At 42.3% G+C, this 18,123-nt stretch overlaps 1 protein-coding gene across 4 annotated transcripts in view; it reads right to left on the bottom strand.

The window, feature by feature from the left end:
* TRPM8 (transient receptor potential cation channel subfamily M member 8) overlaps positions 1-17,714 on the bottom strand; it is a 43,720-nt gene extending 26,006 nt beyond the window's left edge. For 2 of the 4 annotated variants that reach the window (XR_008327347.1, XM_053362898.1), the window contains exons 1-8: positions 17,480-17,713; positions 11,380-11,497; positions 8,606-8,679; positions 6,904-7,060; positions 5,958-6,135; positions 4,469-4,641; positions 3,680-3,854; positions 2,918-2,985 (exon numbers count right to left, since the gene is read on the bottom strand). Coding sequence is in view for 3 of the 4 variants with exons in the window: in XM_053362898.1 (XP_053218873.1) it covers positions 2,918-2,985; positions 3,680-3,854; positions 4,469-4,641; positions 5,958-6,135; positions 6,904-7,060; positions 8,606-8,679; positions 11,380-11,469 (915 nt within the window). In the remaining variant the exon portion in view is untranslated. Of the gene's footprint in view, positions 1-2,917; positions 2,986-3,679; positions 3,855-4,468; positions 4,642-5,957; positions 6,136-6,903; positions 7,061-8,605; positions 8,680-11,379; positions 11,498-17,479 lie in introns of all 4 variants that reach the window. The other 2 variants (XM_053362894.1, XM_053362906.1) reach the window with 2 other exon arrangements.
* Positions 17,715-18,123: the final 409 nt, after the last annotated feature.

Raw genomic sequence — 18,123 nt, 5'->3', positions numbered from 1 at the left:
GGTCTGTATGGATTATTTCATGTTTTCTAAGATGCTGATCCTGTGTTGGACAGCACAGGACATTATATGGATATTCTGGATATATGATTTGATGTATTTTGATTTATTTTAAAGAGTTCTGCCAGTAAAAGTTTGAATAATATTTTTATGGATCTGGACAATTATTTATTCCAAAAGAAGTCAGGTCTTATTCTTCCAGTAACTTCAAACTGCACAATATTAATATCTGCAACAACTTCTCTGTTCAACTTCCTGTACACCTGGGTAGACAGGTTTTCACTGGGAAACACCTTAATATTTACAGGGTTCTTTAAAGAATGGAAGTTTTGAATATGACAGGGTGTGACAATGTGTTCACCCTGCTGTAGCTGTGATGTCTCCTGGCAATACCTCAATTATCTTGAGGACAAGAAATAGTGAGCAGCCATTAAAATATCTAAAGCAATTGCTGATGGTAAATTAGACTAAGCAAGAGTTATTTTTCAGCTGATACAAGAAAATGAATTACAAATATGAACCACCAGTGGTGGTTTATTTTACCTGGTGAAAACTTTTATTGTTAGAAATCTAGTTATAACAACCAAAATGTATGTTTATACCATCATTCAACAATACTTAGTATATGTTGTGGGTAGGGTTTTAGTACTGTATCAGTATTAGTACTGAGGCAGTTGCCAACCAAGTCAATGGGATTAGTAATTGTTTTAGGATGATGAGACAGATATTCATGCTCCACAAAGCTATTAGGTGTATTTGCTTTCAGAATATTATTAATGCAGCATGTCTGGTACAGTACAACCCTATTTTGCAGACAATATCTCTGAGTGGATGCAACCAACATTTAACCACATTGCAGGTGAATAGTGAATAGAAAATGCTTTGGAACGTGTGTGTGTGTGTGTGTGTGTGTGTGGTTAACAAAAATTGAGTCTGTGGTCCAGACTCAAAACCACATCAATGTTTATTACACTTTAGATAACAAAGAATGCTAATGGGACCAGAAATACTCAAAGAGGAGGAGGTCTAGCAAATAACACAAACACAAGGATGCAACATAAGGAACCTGAAAACATCTCACATAAATAATGAGAATATTTCAAATAAGGACTAGCTGTAAGAGCCTGCCACATGTTGAAATTTAGACCTAATAAGCAAGGATATTTCTCAGGGATCATTCTTGGAAATTTTTGGTGCATATGGTCTGCTGCAGTACTGCCACAAATGGAACTTAGAGATAACTTTGAAGATAGTAAAGGTAAAGGTACCCCTGACCATTAGGTCCAGTCGCGGATGACTCTGGAGTTGCAGCACTCATCTCGCTCTATAGGCCAAGGGAGCCGGCGTTTGTCCGCAGACAGCTTCCGGGTCATGTGGCCAGCATGACTAAGCCGCTTCTGGCGAACCAGAGCAGCGCACAGAAACGCCGTTTACCTTTCTGCCAAAGTGGTACCTATTTATCTACTTGCACTTTAACATGCTTTCGAACTGCTAGGTGGGCAGGAAACTTTGAAGATACCAGCCATTAAATAAAGACAGAAGAATGAACGCTAACACTTATACTAGAGGTGAAGTTGACAACCATTTATCCGGATTCATGATCTAGTAATGTAAACTGATTTAATGTAACTTAAGGAAACAATGTAAGATAGGCTGCTATTAATATAATTAGCAAGCATGAACTCATTTTATAACCATTTTAAACATCACATGAGACTCCTGATATTTTATACTGAAGGTCCTAAAATAACTGACTGTGCAAAACGAATGTTCAAGAAATCTAAATAAGAATAATGCATATTTCAAATGCCAAAACAATTTCAAGTTAAACAAATTACCTAATTACAAATTTATCCACTTGCAAGCCTGAACAGAATTTATTGGATATTTAACTACTGATAGCTAGCTTTTCTGCTCAAGCTTCTGATGCTGAACAAGCAGAGTTCCCTCTGTCACAAGAAGGGTGGACAGCAGCATGACCACGTGCATATTGAGTTGGAAGTTAGCTCTGCTGTATTTGGTGGGACTTCCCCCTTAGTAATAAACGGTGTTTCTGTGCGCTGCTCTGTTTCACCAGAAGCAGCTTAGTCATGCTGGCCACACGACCTGGAAGCTGTCTGTGGACAAACGCCGGCTCCCTCGGCCTACTCGGGATACTTTTACCTTTACCTTTAGCCCCTTAGTAAAGGTCCTTCAGAGCAAAGTTCTGTGAAGACGAATTGTAAATTCTATAAAAATCAATTGGATTTGCTGCCCAGTAATATATATATGTTCCTTCCTTTTAAAACAGAAACCATTGCCAAGAACACTCGGGATATTATTGAAACCTAAGCACACAGTCCTTGCATCTACCGTCGTACCTCATGTTACGGACGCTTCAGGTTATGTGTTTTTGGGTTGCAGACTGCGGGGAACCCAGAAGTACCAGAACAGGTTACTTCCGGGTTTCGCCGCTCACGCATGCGCAGAGGTACCAAATCGTGCCAGTGCCTGCGCAGACGTGGCGCTTCAGGATGCGAACATTGTGGGTTGTAGACGTGCCTCTGTCACGGATTACATCCGCAAGAAGAAGAAGAAGAGTTTGGATTTGATATCCCGCCTTTCACTCCCTTTAAGGAGTCTCAAAGCGGCTAACATTCTCCTTTCCCTTCCTCCCCCACAACAAACACTCTGTGAGGTGAGTGGGGCTGAGAGACTTCAGAGAAGCGTGACTGGCCCAAGGTCACCCAGCAGCTGCATGTGGAGGAGCGGAGACGCGAACCCGGTTCCCCAGATTACGAGACTACCGCTCTTAACCACTACATCACACTGGCAACTCGAGGTTCCACTGTGTATGAATGAAACTGCAAAATGCTACCTTCCATGCACACCTAACCTAAGATGTAGAAGATAGAGGGAGATTGGGAGGGGACATACTTACTTTCAACGTTTCTATTCCACCTCCTTGGGCAAAACACACAATTGGAATCTTCCCACCATAATTAGAATCTGAAACACAAATGCAGTAATAAACAGATGTATGCATTTCCAGAAGAACACTTCTCTGTTTTACCTTGCACAGTTTATAATTCTCGGAATTGTCCTTTGATCAGACTTTGTGTATTCCATTCTGAAAGCAGGCATTCATTAAAATGTGCCTGACCTTTCCATAATTTAAATAATCTCTCTTTATATAGCACTAGAATATTTTACTGAATCCATTTTGATTCCTAGATTCGCTCTTTTCAGTATTTTAAGGAATGGCTACAGTCCTCTTTGTTAATCAATGCTTAGAGCCTTTTTCTTTGTTCACTTCAACACTCTTTGTTCACTAAAACACTCCTGATTAGGTGTTGAATGTTGTCTCTTCTAGCCTGTTTGCCCTTTGTTATTGTTTTTGTTTAAACCAATTCACAAACCAAGAACCTATAAATTGACCACTAATAATGAACCCAGGTCACAGAAATTACTGCAAATTTATGATGCTATTTTTGTGACATACAAATGGCATGAGAAAACTTGTTCTACTTATTTGTAGTATTTATTATCCTTATTATACTTGTTTATAAAAGTTATAAAAAGTTATTTAAACAAAGAAAGAAAGAAACCCAAATTAAAACAATTCACAATTACAACCAGTTCATTCGCCCTCAGATATTCCTTTAATGCATTGTACCAGCCCTTGTGATCATTAGAAACTGACCTGGCATAATGCGTTCTGAAATATATTTTTCTAACTGGGTTCGTAGCTTGGCCTCTATGCCAGGGTATCCATTAGTTCCGTTATCAACCAGAATTAGATGTGTATGGTTATTATCCAGACAGTACAGTGGGTCCCTCTTGAGGTCGTCCATGATATAGGGTGCAGAATAATACATCTGGAAAAGACAGCCACATTAATAAAAATTAAGCTACTTTCACCAACTGATTACAGTTGTTGCGCAACAGGATAACTCTAGCCACCTATTATTTTACCTCTTAGAACTTTGAAATACTCTTCTGTACATATAGCAAATTTACAACCTATTTCCACACTCTTTGTAAATAGCCTCTTGTGAATCATGGTCATCACCCGCATTGCTCTTTCCTCTCTCATTTTTGTATTGCCTAGCCTGACCCACCTCCAAGAACCTATGTTTGTTGTGCCCTTTCTAGGCCCACTGCTGCCCTGGCAGTTTAAAACTTTACACCCTTCTCTTCTAAGTATACATCTACCCAGTGTTCTCCAAATTCCTAGAGACAAAATTAACTAAATTGCCTTCTAAATTATGCATTAAGGTTGGAATGCACTTTTAGCCACTTCATCAACAATACATCAAAATGCAGGACTGTTTAAGCTTCAAAAAAAATCAGTGCACACAAGGGTATGCTTTAAGTAAAGAAGCCACCTCCTCATTTATACAGCAACAAGCTACATTTATGGGGTTACATATACAAGTTGGAATCTGGGAAAGATGTAACGTAACTGCAGGATGTTAATCAAGTTCAGTACCTCAGCACTGCAGTTTCTAATCAGACTCTCGCGGTTAGAAACCATCCCCCAAGCAGCTATTCCAATAGCAACGACATTCTCTTCGGAGCTCCTGCTGATAGTGTTATCTCTCACCACTTCCCCAATATACTTCATCAATCCATAATGCGTTCCCCCAGTGAATATCCAGGCCCCTGTAGTTTGAGAATGCAAAGCCAGGCCAAACAGGGTCACGTTGAATGTGCAAACTGTTTCATAGATTTTAAAACATTTAAGGAAGCTTCCCATACCCTGAAGTTTGTTTGTGTGCATCACTATAACATGACTGTAGCCGGGGGGGGGCAGAGGGGCAGCTGCTCCCCAATCAAGTAAATAAATAAAAATACCTAACTGAAAAATAGAAATTGTAGGAAGAGTTTGACAGATTTTTCTGAGCACTTGGGGTCAAAAGAAAGCAATTTAAAGCAGCTGTTTTAAAACAGCATTTGGAATCTGCTAGACAGAGCCAGGGACGCGGGTGGCGCTGTGGGTAAAACCTCAGCGCCTAGGACTTGCCAATCGTCAGGTCGGCAGTTCGAATCCCCGCGGCGGGGTGCGCTCCCGTTGCTCGGTTCCAGCGCCTGCCAACCTAGCAGTTCGAAAGCACCCCCGGGTGCAAGTAGATAAATAGGGACCGCTTACTAGCGGGAAGGTAAACGGTGTTTCCGTGTGCTGCGCTGGCTCGCCAGATGCAGCTTGTCACGCTGGCCACGTGACCCGGAAGTGTCTCCGGACAGGGCTGGCTCCCAGCCTCTAGAGTGAGATGAGCGCACAACCCTAGAGTCGGACACGACTGGCCCGTACGGGCAGGGGTACCTTTACCTTTAGACAGAGCCAAAGAATGATGACAAGTGGGTGTCCTGGCCATATTTGTCAAGACCCCCCTCTTGGCCTCACTGGTGTGGAATGTAAAGGAATGCAGAGTGATACCTTTGGCACCAGCCTGGCTGCAGGAGTGTCAGGGACTGGCTGGATGAGGAAGAGTGGTGGGAGCCGCCTGCCCAAGAGCCCCCCAGGGAGGACAAAGGAGGTGACAATTTAGACCCCGGATTGTGGTGGTGGGACACTGAGGAACAGTCTGGGGAAGGGATGAGCTGGGAGGTGCTGGGTTAGAGGCTGAGAGCCACAGCATGAGCACAGAGGTTGCCCTTGTTGCCCAGCAGGACAGTCCCAGTCAAGAAGAGTCCTGCACATTGTTGAGAAATGGGCCAAAGAGGCCTAGAGTAGGAGCCCACCCTCTCCATATGGCCTTCATCTACTTGGGAGGGATAGAGGGGGAAGGGTCAGTTTCTGCAATGCCTGAAATTGATTCCATTAATTCCTAAAGGCTGGGGTGGCAAGAAACATGCAGAACGGAGAGCAGGTTATGCTTCAGACACTGTCCCTCCTTTCCCCCATGCCTTGAGGCTCATTTTTAATTTTTGCTTACGATAAAGCAAGTGTTTTGGGAGGAAAGGCTTGGTTGTTTTACCTTTAGATTGTGCAATATAGATCAGCCTGCTGACTATCTTACGCATACGTGGCTTTAAAGCAAAGTTTTTTGCTCCGCCCGTGACAGAGATGATGAGGTTGGGTGTTTTCAGGTGCCAGTGCTGGGTCATTAGGTCGTAGAGTGTTTCCGAGTCTGTGTCACACGAGAGGCGAATATACTTAAAAGGGAGGAAAATCATATTTACAATAAGAAAAATATTCCACTCAAGCCAAAAGGCAGATGCCTCATTTTGTCCAGACCTTCTCTTCTCACTCGCCTGACGCTCGGGATGCTGCCATGTCTGCTTTAAGCCCTTCAGCCAAGAGCTGGTGTAAATGAGAGGCTGACTGCATAAAAGGCACCAACTTGTGCAAGGTTCTGTGATGTGCAGCATTTCATTTTAAGGATTCTTAACCGATGCACCAGCCCTATTCACCTTGGATGTCTTCTTTTATCCTTCCTGTTAGTGACTTATGATGAATGCCTAAGCCTGCAACCCTAACCCCACTTACCAGACAGGAAGTCCCACTGAACTCAATTCATTCTAAGAGTTCTTCAAATGTCAAGTTGGCATTTATCCCTTCATGCGTCCACTGTGTGAGTGTGCATGCAAACAGAGATTTTGCCTCAGTCTTCAATCTTAGTTTTAAACATCTACTCTATTCTTTCTTTGGTGCCAACAGTTATCCCAGCACCTACACACTCCCCTCTGAATGTATCCAAATGGAAAAAGATAATAAGTTTCCTGGCAATTTTACTTTGAAAGACTGAGTACTTTTTTGGGACATAATAAATTTCATAGAATCACAGACTCAAGAGAATTAGATAGAAAGAGTAGATAAGACTCTCAGCCCCAAAACATTCTCATCTTTTGAAATTAATCCTTTAGAAAAGATGACCACCAAAAAACCTACAGAAAAACGAAGAGGACATTTAATCGACTTACTTTTCCTGTTTTGCCCAAATTTTCAAACTCAATATCGCCAAAGGCATCCGTTGGGAATTCTTTAGTGTGCTTCTTATAATTCCATTTTTCATGGTTGCTCATCTGAGTCCCTTCTACATGCTGTGATTTCGCATACCCACATTTACATAGATTGTCACTATCAATAAATGTATATTGGGGAAGAGAAATAACAATTAACCATCAAAGTTTTTGTTTGTTTCCACTTTGACAGGGAGCATAACAAAGCAATCTGAAATAATTCAAAAATCTAAATGATAAGGACACAAGAAGTCAAGGACTGCTGGCCAATTAAAGAAGGAAGGGTCCTTGGTCTGTGGCCCCCCAGATGCTCTTGTGGGGCTGAAACTCCAAACATCCTTGATGGGAATTTAAGTCCAGCAATACTTGGAGGGCTGTGGGTTGACTACCCCTGATCTAAAGCTGGGAGCTGGGGGCACTGTTATACAGAAAGTGTCCAGAAAGTGGTGTTGGGGGATGATTGTTCAGGCCCCTGGGCTCTCACTTGTGGGGTGCCACAGGGCTCCATCCTCTCCCCCATGCTTTTTAATATCTACATGAAGCCACTGGGAGAGATCACCAGGGGGTTTGGGCTGGGTGTTCATCAGTTTGTGGATGATACCCAGCTCTACCTCTTTTTCAAATCGGAACCAATGAAGGCGGTGAAGGTCCTGTGTGAGTGCCTGGAGGCAGTAGGAGGATGGATGGTGGCTAACAGATTGAGGTTGAATCCTGACAAGACAGAAGTACTGTTTTGGGGGGACAGGGGGCGGGTAGGTGTGGGGGACTTCCTGGTCCTAAATGGGGCAACTGTGCCTCTGAAGGACCAGGTGCGCAGCCTGAGAGTCATTTTGGACTCACAGGTGTCCATGGAGGCGCAGGTCAATTCTGCATCCAGGGCAGCTGTCTACCAGCTCCATCTGGTAGGCAGACTGAAACCCTACCTGCCCGTGGACTGTCTCACCTGAGTGATGCATGCTCTAGTTATCTCCCACTTGGACTACTGCAATGCACTCTACCTTTGAAGGTGACCCAGAAACTACAACTAATCCAGAATGCAGCTGCCAGACTGGTGACTGGGAGCGGCCGCCAAGATCACATAACACCGGTCATGAAAGACCTATATTGGCTCCCAGTACCTTTCTGAGCACAATTCAAAGTGTTGGTGCTGACCTTTAAAGCCCTAAATGGCCTTAGCCCAGTATACCCAAAGGAGCATCTCCACCCCCATCATTCAGCCTGGACATTGAGGTCCAGTGCCAACAGCCTTCTGGCGGTTCCCTCATTGCAAGAAGCGAGGTTACAGGGAACCAGGGAGAGGTTCTGACTATCTGACGTTTAGAAGACATCTGAAGGAAGCCCTGTTTAGGGAAATTTTTAATGACTGATGTTTTAATGTATTTTTAATATTTTGTTGAAAGCTGCCCAGAGTGGCTGGGGAAACCCAGCCAGATGAGTGGGATATAAATAAGTTGTTGTTGTTGTGGCTTATCAGAATGGGATCTTCAGTCTTTTTCAAAAGATCTGGTTTTTTGGCAGGGTCTGATTTCTTGCCAGTAGACGTAGCACGTGCTAGAATCAGAAACAGCTGGGATTCATTTCTTACAAATGTGTTCAGTGAGTAGCAGCATGTAAATGTTTACACTGGAGCTTGTTCAGAATTTGGCAACAAATATTTGCTTACATTGACTTGGTATCTTTAGTGAAAAAGACACACTCTCTCTTCTTAAAGTTTTCTTGAATGAAGTGCACCAGGTCCTATGGGAGCAAGATGTAAAAGAGCTGAGTGAAATCCGATTGCACACTCCTCTAACAACGAATTACCATCGTGTGTAATACACTCTTTGAAATACATACATACATTGTCTCCACAAAGGTAATTAGCAAAGGTAGAGCTATTTTTACTTCACAAAGAGCAAAAGGTCATCAGAACAGAATTGTAATGAAAACACTTTAACAATTCTATTTTTTAAAAAACCATTCACTTCACTGTTAAGTTTAACCTAGCCTTTTAAAAGTTCATGGATAGAAATTTTCTATAAATGCAACAAAACACAGACAGCTACCATATTTTTCGCTCTATAAGATGCACCAGACCATAAGACGCACCTAGTTTTTGGAGGAGGAAAACAAGAAAAAAAATATTCTGAATCCCAGAAGCCAGAACAGCAAGAGGGATCGCTGCGCAGTGAAAGCAGCGATCCCTCTTGCTGTTCTGGCTTCTGGGATAGCTGCGCAGCCTGCATTCGCTCCATAAGACGTACACACATTTCCCCTTACTTTTTAGTAGGGAAAAAGTGAGTCTTATAGAGCAAAAAATACGGTACTTAATATGACTCCAGCTTGCGTGTGGATTTCACACATGGTGGGGTATACAGATCAGCGCTGGGCTTCCAATTCTGCCCCACTGTTCATAGAACCTACAGTGAGAACCAGGCTTCTGCATCAATACCAAATGGTGCTTACACTTAACAGTTTCAAACGTTCACAATGATAATTCTACATATGATGTACTGTGTGAAAAACCAACACAGAACCTCAAATAATAGCAACATCTAGTATAATTATAACTGTATCACATAAACCCAGCAGAAAATGAAACTTGGGCTTCTCTTGAATTAACCAAAGAAGAACTGTGAATTCAAATTCTTGCCTGAAGGTCAGGGTAAAATAATTGCAACCCTACTTTTTCTTTAAAAAAATATTTTTAGCTTACAAAATACATGTATTGTCTCTTTTTTCAAGTTGTGCTTTTTAAAGGTCAGTTTCATTTGTTGTGAGACATCAGTATTACATACAGTGTTAGGTTAGGAAGAAATGAGGGGGAGGGGCATGGCAAGTGGGGTGGGGTCGGGTGGCAATGCTTCTATTCTTCTACTTAGTGTATGTTTTGTGTCACTCGTGTGGGTTCTCTTACTATTCGCTAGTTGTATTTCCTTGGTGGTGAGAGAGGTTGGGGGTGGCCTAGGGGGTGGCTGTCTTTGGTTGTCTTTGGTTAGCTGTAGTGAGATTTGTTTTTGTGTGTGAGAGGGGAGTGTGTGGATCAGGTTAGCCAGATAGATTCGTATGCTGTCGGTGGATTCTTGTTGTTGTCTTGTTGGGCTGTGTATGTGATAAAGGGGAGCCACACTGGAGTGAAGACGTCTTCTTCTATTTGTCCCCATGTCAGTTTCAGTTTATTGGTTAATTTTTCTAGTAAGGCTGTTTCCCATCCTATTTGGTACCATTGGTCCATGCTTACTCCTGACAGGTCTCTCCAGTGTTTGGTTATGATGCTTCTGGCTGCTGAGAGCAGGTGGGTTATGAGTTCTTTGTGGTGTGAGTGGGCATCTTGGAAGATGTTTAGCAGGGGATTCCAACCCTACTTGTCAAAGAAAATATACTGATCAAGGGCTCCTCCTTTCAGACAGTATACAGCTTGCTGGTCTGATAGCTCACAAATGACTTGTGAGACTGATTGGTAGATTTGCACAAACTGTATGGTTCAGTTCTGGAGAACTGCTCTCTAGATGTACTTGTCAGCATCTGTGAGCAAGAAACCTAGGAAGGGACTACCTTGGGTCATTTAATGATTGAAAAAAAGGTAAGGCCAGGATTTCAGAAGACATGGAATATGGCTGGTGAAACTGTTGTTGTTGATGTTGTTGTTGTTGTTGTTAATTGAATTTATATACCGCCCTATACTGGGGGGTCTCAGGGCAGCATTTATTCATTTAGATCACTGGTGAGGAACACTTTTCATCCAAGAATCTGTGCACATTCACAGGCAAACTGCTACTCTTGTTCTTTCCTCTCTCACTCTCTTCCTTCCTTCCTTCCTTCCTTCCTTCCTTCCTTCCCTCCCTCCATCCATCAACAATCTGACCCTTTTCAAATCTGTGCAAACTCTTCCCACATGTAACCTGCTACTAAGAAAGGGATATGACAGACCCTACTTCACCCTCCACAACTAACACAATTAAACCAAGAAACCTCTGTTAAGTAAAGGTTCATTATTCAAAACTTGAAATTTACTGAGTTTCACAAAGAGAAAATCAAAACATAAAGGGAGCAATCCAACTAATTCATAGTTAGAGCACCAGAGTAGACACATTGAAACCAATGGACAGTCACATGTTATACCAAAGAAAATGGTAACAAGGGCATAAGATGATACCAGCTCTACATGTACAATGATGGCTAAGCATGAGGTCAACTCTGGACTTTTGTCTCAGCTGTAGCTGATTACTTGCCTACAGTATCTTGAACTATTCGCTGTCAGCTTTTACACAATACTCACAGTAAATTTAAAAGTAGACAAGCTCTGTAAATCCCAGAATCTGACCACTAATAAACAAAGAAAGTTCATCATCAAGTATATGCTTTCTCCATACACATCACAGTCACATTTTGCATCAATCAGCTAATGAGCCTAGGAGGAGTTTATAAATATAAGTTGAATAGAATCCTTCTACTTACATTCTCGCTGTATGATAGATCTGTGCTACGAGAAATACTGGAATAAAGACTTTTTGAGCTCTCCAAGGTACCATTCCTTCGACTTCTCATGGTATTTTCAAAATCTGAGTAACACCATCTGCCCAAGGAGAGAACCAAAGTGATATCTCTTACACACACACACATAGAGCACACACACACACATTATTATTATTATAATTCTTTGTGCACTCATAGTTGTTATACAAACTCTAAGTGTTGCTATTCATATTTCAGTTAAACAGCATTATATCATTACATTTCCAGAGATAGATAATAATAAATAATAATAATAAATTTTATTTATATCCCGCCCTCCCCAGCCGAAGCCGGGCTCAGGGCGGCTAACAACAATAAAACAATACAAAAGTGCAACACAAACAACACTCTAAAATCATTCATTATAAAATTAATTAAATTCAAGCCACTGGCCACCATTGGGCCAGAGCTCCGCGAAGATTGCCGAGGGAGGGAGTCAGGCTGTGCCCTGGCCAAAGGCCTGGCGGAACAGCTCTGTCTTGCAGGCCCTGCGGAAAGATGTCAAGTCCCGCAGGGCCCTAGTCTCTTGTGACAGAGTGTTCCACCAGGTCGGAGCCACAGCCGAAAAAGCCCTGGCTCTAGTTGAGGCCAGCCTAACTTCTCTGTGGCCTGGGACCTTCAAGATGTTTTTATTTGAAGACCGTAAGTTTCTCTGTGGGGCATACCAGGAGAGGCGGTCCCGTAGGTACGAGGGTCCTAGGCTGTATAGGGCTTTAAAGGTTAAAACCAGCACCTTAAACCTGATCCTGTACTCCACCGGGAGCCAGTGCAGTTGATATAGCACCGGATGAATGTGATCTCGCAGCGAAGACCCCGTAAGGAGTCTCGCTGCAGCATTCTGCACCCGCTGGAGTTTCTGGGTCAGTCTTAAGGGCAGCCCCACGTAGAGCGAGTTACAATAATCCAGTCTGGAGGTGACCGTCGCGTGGATCACAGTGGCTAGGTCAGGGCGAGAGAGGTAAGGAGCCAACTGCTTAGCTTGGCGGAGATGGGAAAATGCCGCTTTTGTTATAGCTGCAATCTGCGCCTCCATGGAGAGGGAGGTATCGAAGATTACACCCAAACTCTTAACGGACGGTGCTGGCACTAATTGCACCCCCGCAAGAGATGGGAGTTGCCCCCTCAATCCCATATCGTCCCGTCCCAGCCAGAGGACCTCTGTCTTCGAAGGATTTAACTTCAACCGGCTCCCACGTAACCATCCAGCCACAGCTTCCAGACATCTGGTCAGTGTGTCTGGGGCCGAGTCAGGATGGCCATCCATCAACAGATAGAGTTGGGTGTCATCGGCATACTGATGGCAACCCAGCCCAAAACTCCGGACAAGCTGGGCGAGGGGGTGCATAAAGATGTTGAAAAGCATTGGGGAGAGTATCGCACCCTGAGATAGATGATAGATAGATGATGATAGTTAGATAGATGATAGATGATAGATGATAGATGATAGATAGATAGATAGATAGATAGATGATAGATGATAGATAGATAGATGATAGATAGATAGATGATAGATTTGTGGGAGCCTCACTCCCTACAAAAAACAGTCAGCACATATTAGAATGGGGGGGTCCACTGCATATTCAGCATTGTAATGAGAAGGGGCAAGGAGGGGTTCAAGTACTGCTTCCACTTTGCTGACCTCTATTTCATGTAAGACCTGCTTCCCTTCCCTTTCTTGAATCTCTCTTCATGCTTCTTTCTCAGTTGGCAAGGACCATCCCTAAAGATCATTTTCTCATATTCCTGTCTGCTACCTGGGCATTTTGCATTTTTTTCTGATGGGTACTTCTCTTTATACCATTTTGCTATGAATGATATTGAAATACAGGGTCTCAGGTAGAATATCTGATGGATAAATAATGCAATAAAAAAAAACTAATTGTACATTTGAAAAATGTGAAAGCATTTTTTTCAATGGAAACCCACCAAGAGCAGGAAAATATAAATGGATCTGGAAAGGATGAACAATATTCTAGTTCAGTGACAAAGTGTGCTTGAGACTCAAAACACATGTGACGGATCTGCCCCCTTCATATGCAAAGTGGAAGCAGGAAATGGACCTGTTGGAGCAGAGACTGCTGGACCTCGGCTGCCTGCTCTTCTTTCTCCCATAATGGCCCCCAGAACTGGAGTCACAGCTGACTAGAGGGGGGGGAGTGGGAGAAAAGAGCCTGGGAGAAAAGGTTGTGGGAGGAAAATGGACTGGTGGGGCAAGGTTTAAGATTTTCCTCTGTGTATACCCTAAAGTGCACCTTCACCTCTGCTTTATACAGTGGTACCTCGGGTTATAGGGACGCGGGTGGCCCTGTGAGTTAAACCACAGAGCCTAGGACTTGCCGATCAGAAGGTCGGCGGTTCGAATCCCCACGACGGGGTGAGCTCCCATTGCTCGGTCCCTGCTCCTGCCCACCTAGCAGTTTGAAAGCACGTCAAAGTGCAAGTAGATAAATAGGTACCGCTTCAGCGGGAAGGTAAACGGCGTTTCCGTGCACTGCTCTGGTTCACCAGAAGCGGCTTAGTCATGCTGGCCACATGACCCAGAAGCTGTACGTCGGCTCCCTTGGCCAATAAAGCGAAATGAGTGCTGCAACCCCAGAGTTGGTCACGACTGGACCTAATGATCAGGGGTCCCTTTACCTTTACCTCGGGTTACAAACACTTCAGGTTACATACCCTTCAGGTTACAGTCTCCACTAACCCAAAAATAGTACCTCGGGTTAAGAACTTTGCTTCAGGATAAGAACAGAAATCGTGTGATGGCAGCGGGAGGCCGCATTAGCTAAAGTGGTACCTCAGATTAAGAACAGTTTCAGGTTAAGAATGATTTAAGTTCTTCACCCGAGGTCCCACTGTACTTGGAACTGATCTGTACTGGGTTTGAACAGTTTACTATAGGTTTCCAACATTTCTTCAATGAAAATAGGGACGTCCTAAGGAAAAGCGGGACCTTCTGGGATCAAATAAAAAACTGGGATGGCTTTATTAAATTCAGGATGTCCCTGGAAAATAGGGACACATGGGTGTCTGATTTCATAAAGTCAGCATCAATTAATGATACCCCTAAACTAATTATTTAACTTGGTCTTGAGGTATGCCCTTGTTTCTGGGTTTATCCAATATGCTGTGTCCTCAGAACTAACACTGCTCACTATAAATCTATCAATTCAGTAATAGACTTTTTGAAGTATTTGGTCTTCTTTCTGACTCACTACAACACACAGCATTTTGCTCAAAAGCAAAACAGACATTTCATGATGTGAACAGACCACCTTTTAAATATTGAATAACTTCATTTCCTTCAGATCCTACTCCAGTCTCACCTCTCTGTACAAATAGCTGCTTTGTCAGACTGCTTTGATAGTCTGATTCATCAAAACACTGTATCTCACTTCTCTTCAGCTATCAACAGAGACCACAAAAACCTCTCTGTCTCTCTCCTTTTCTGGAACTATTTGTACACACCAAAAAAGGACACCCTTGAAACGTCTAAGCTATTTACATTCTCCAGCATTTTAACAACAGCACTTACCAATGTACATGAAATGATACCGTTGGGTGCCATCACTGTGAAATCACTATGTTTCATAGCAACACCATGGGGGGGAGTCAACCTATTGTAATTATGTACCAATTTGTCCTGTGTGCTCCGTGTCCCTAGCAGAACCCTCTGAGATTTGGCTCACACAAGCAACTTCAAGTTGATGGCACCAGTCCTTTCTACTTGGCTACAGCATTAAAAATCCATCAAAAAATGGCACTACAACTTGACTATCTCCTGTGTAGCAGTCAATTATGCTCTACAATGGATTTCACTGTGAATTACTGCAAAGGGGGGTTCAGACGAGCATTTCCATAGCAACACTAGTGTCGCCTGGAGGATTTGCTACAGAACACTGTTGATGGTGTCGAAGCAGAGAGAAGGGGGGAGATCTTTTCTGTATGGGTGGGATTCCCAAGGGCCAGTGTCACAGTGGATACATTGATAACATAAGTATATATTAAAGCTGCTAGAACGGTTGAAGAGCTTTACAGTAACTTAGGATGTATACTCACAGCAGGTCTACTTTCTATAACTGAGTCAGTACAGACATACATCATTTTGATCAGATGTGCAATATTCCCTGCAGTATTGATTCTAGGAGAACTGCATCAGCCTGCCTAGGACCCAAATGTTGGGGAGGCCTTTCTTTCTGTCCCATTACCAGGGGAAGTATATTGGCCGGTCACATGGGACAGGATCGCCTCTGTGACGGCACCCGCTTGGCACCTGCAAGGCAGCACTTACTGTATTGACATTCTGGCACCAGATTAAAACTTTTTTGCCCAGGTTGCAAGTTCACTACTGTAACTGTTTGTGCTTTTATGTTTTTTATTCTGGATTATTTTACTTGATCTCATTTTTCCTGGCTTGTTGTTTCTGTTTTAAATAATACTGTAACTCTGCAATCATTTCATGAAGAGCAGGCAAAGAAAGCTTCTGAATGAATGAATGAATGAACATGGTTCTGCTAGTTTTCAGCAAAGGACAGTTTAAACAAATAAGCAAACAAAAAAATATTGATTAATATTTATTTGGGTAAAATTGCAAGGTGTTTGATTATTTTTTTTAAATGACAGACTGTCTACTTGCAGAGGAAAGAAGAAGAAATCAGGATATGGCTCCAAGGCAAGCACCAAAATCGGGGGACAACTGAGCTCACTCAACAGTAGGGATGCCTGCATACATTTGCACACACCCCATGAGAACTACCGAATTTCAAAATAGGGAGAACTCTTTGCTATAATAAGCATAAGCTGCACTAGCACCCACACAACAATATCTCACAGCAGTGAACATTTCAGTGATGAAAGCACAGGCACGCTATTGAATAACAGAAAGAAATATTCACCCTTCATATTTCAACCAACTGAAATCACCCCCACCCCCAAAAACAGTACCAAATCATTCTAGGTGGGTGTAGAGTCCACCCTTTTTGACCCAGGACCCACATGTGGCCCAAGTTATATATTTTTCTTTTTGTCATAAATTTACCTGGTGGTAGTGCTGCTACTGCAACTCACCTTAGGTCAGGCCTTAATCCTGTGTAGAGGGTCCCAATCCAGGAGCTGAATTCAAATAATTTTGATGGGCTTCCAAAAAGATTACCAGAATTTTCAAATCTACAGGGCATTTTGAGCTTAGGGCTGCTTAACACATTTGGATTTAAGAAATACATGTAAACTATTGCTTCTATGCTTCTAATGAAATTCCGGTCCCAAGATTTAGATTCAATTTCAGCAAGTGAGCAAATAGGTCATTTGGAAAATACAAATTCCAAACAGCCAGTTGTATTTGCCCGCACCTAAATCATAAATAATCCTGAATTCTGACCACAATCAATAGACTTGATACAATGGATTTGCACTCATAGTCAGGAAAGCAAATTATTCCATCATTTTATTTTTAAAATTACCACCATAATGTAATGTATGACTATTCTAGATAAAGTGTCCATACATTATTTGTTGGTATGTCTCTGTCATAATTACTAGCTTTACCACCTGGTTTATTTAATAGCCTTAACACCCAAAAAAGAAAAATAAACTGTGGACAGTACTTCAGTTAAGCTGGATGTGAAGATGATTCATTATTCATTCAAAGCTCAAAAGGATTTAAATAATTTCACTACCCACATGAATTATTTAAAGACAAATGTATTATAGAGAGCTGGAAAAGTTTTGTGAATGAACAGAGTGGCAACCTCAAACCCATGCCATAGCTGTTTACAAGGATTTATACGGCTGAGTTGTATCACTATAAAATGCCAGATATACTCTGAAAATAAACGTATCTCAGCAGCACTCCCCAGACAGGGGAACACATATTTCCCCCTAATATTTGCCAGTATTTAGTAACTATAGTATTTTGTTCCTAACTAAACATAAATGGAAGCACACAACAGGCTACAAAAGATTATTAACACAGATATTAAAGGAAATATTCAGCAGTAACTAAGGATAACTACTAAGAAGCTGAAGGCAAAGTACATACAATATTACATACCTATTTGATAATATGAGAGCACTCTGCAACAGCTCCTCAGCCTTGGAAAAGTAGTGTGTGCAGCAGGAGGATTTTGACAGACTTCCACTATCCAGTGCTCTGCCTGGTCATTTGTGCCATTCCACCTTTTAAAAGTGGGAGGAGCTGAAGTAAGAGGGGGGGATAAGGAGTTCACAACAAATCACGTTGGTAATAAGTACTAATGTCAGGAGAATATTTGCAAACAATGTTGATAAGAATGGAAAGTATTTGCTTTTCTTACATCTAAAAAGTGGAAGTCTGCTATGATATAATATTTGCTGTTTCCAGTAAAATTGCAATCCCCACAAATATAAAATATTCCTTAAGGAAAATTAATAAGCCTGCATGACTGCAAGCTGGCACCTCACCTGCTTAATAGTGATCAAGCTGTTAAAAAAAACAGATATTGAAAAGGCAGCAACCTGCTACTGACTGGAGAAGCATCTCATTAAAAAAAATGTATGGGGGGAGAGACTCTTAATAGGTGATTGACATCAGTAACTCTACAAAGCTTAATCTTAGAATTAACTCTCAAAGTCATAGGCTCAAGATATTTCGATTAGTTTTGTGGATTGTTGATTTTTTGGGGTTGTGCATGTGTGTTCACTGCTTTGACATTTGGA

Source organism: Podarcis raffonei, chromosome 1 (genome assembly GCF_027172205.1).
Source record: "Podarcis raffonei isolate rPodRaf1 chromosome 1, rPodRaf1.pri, whole genome shotgun sequence".
Classification (NCBI taxonomy): domain Eukaryota; kingdom Metazoa; phylum Chordata; class Lepidosauria; order Squamata; family Lacertidae; genus Podarcis; species Podarcis raffonei.
The sequence above is the reverse complement of the archived record's forward strand: the minus strand, read 5'-3'. Positions and strand labels throughout refer to the sequence as shown.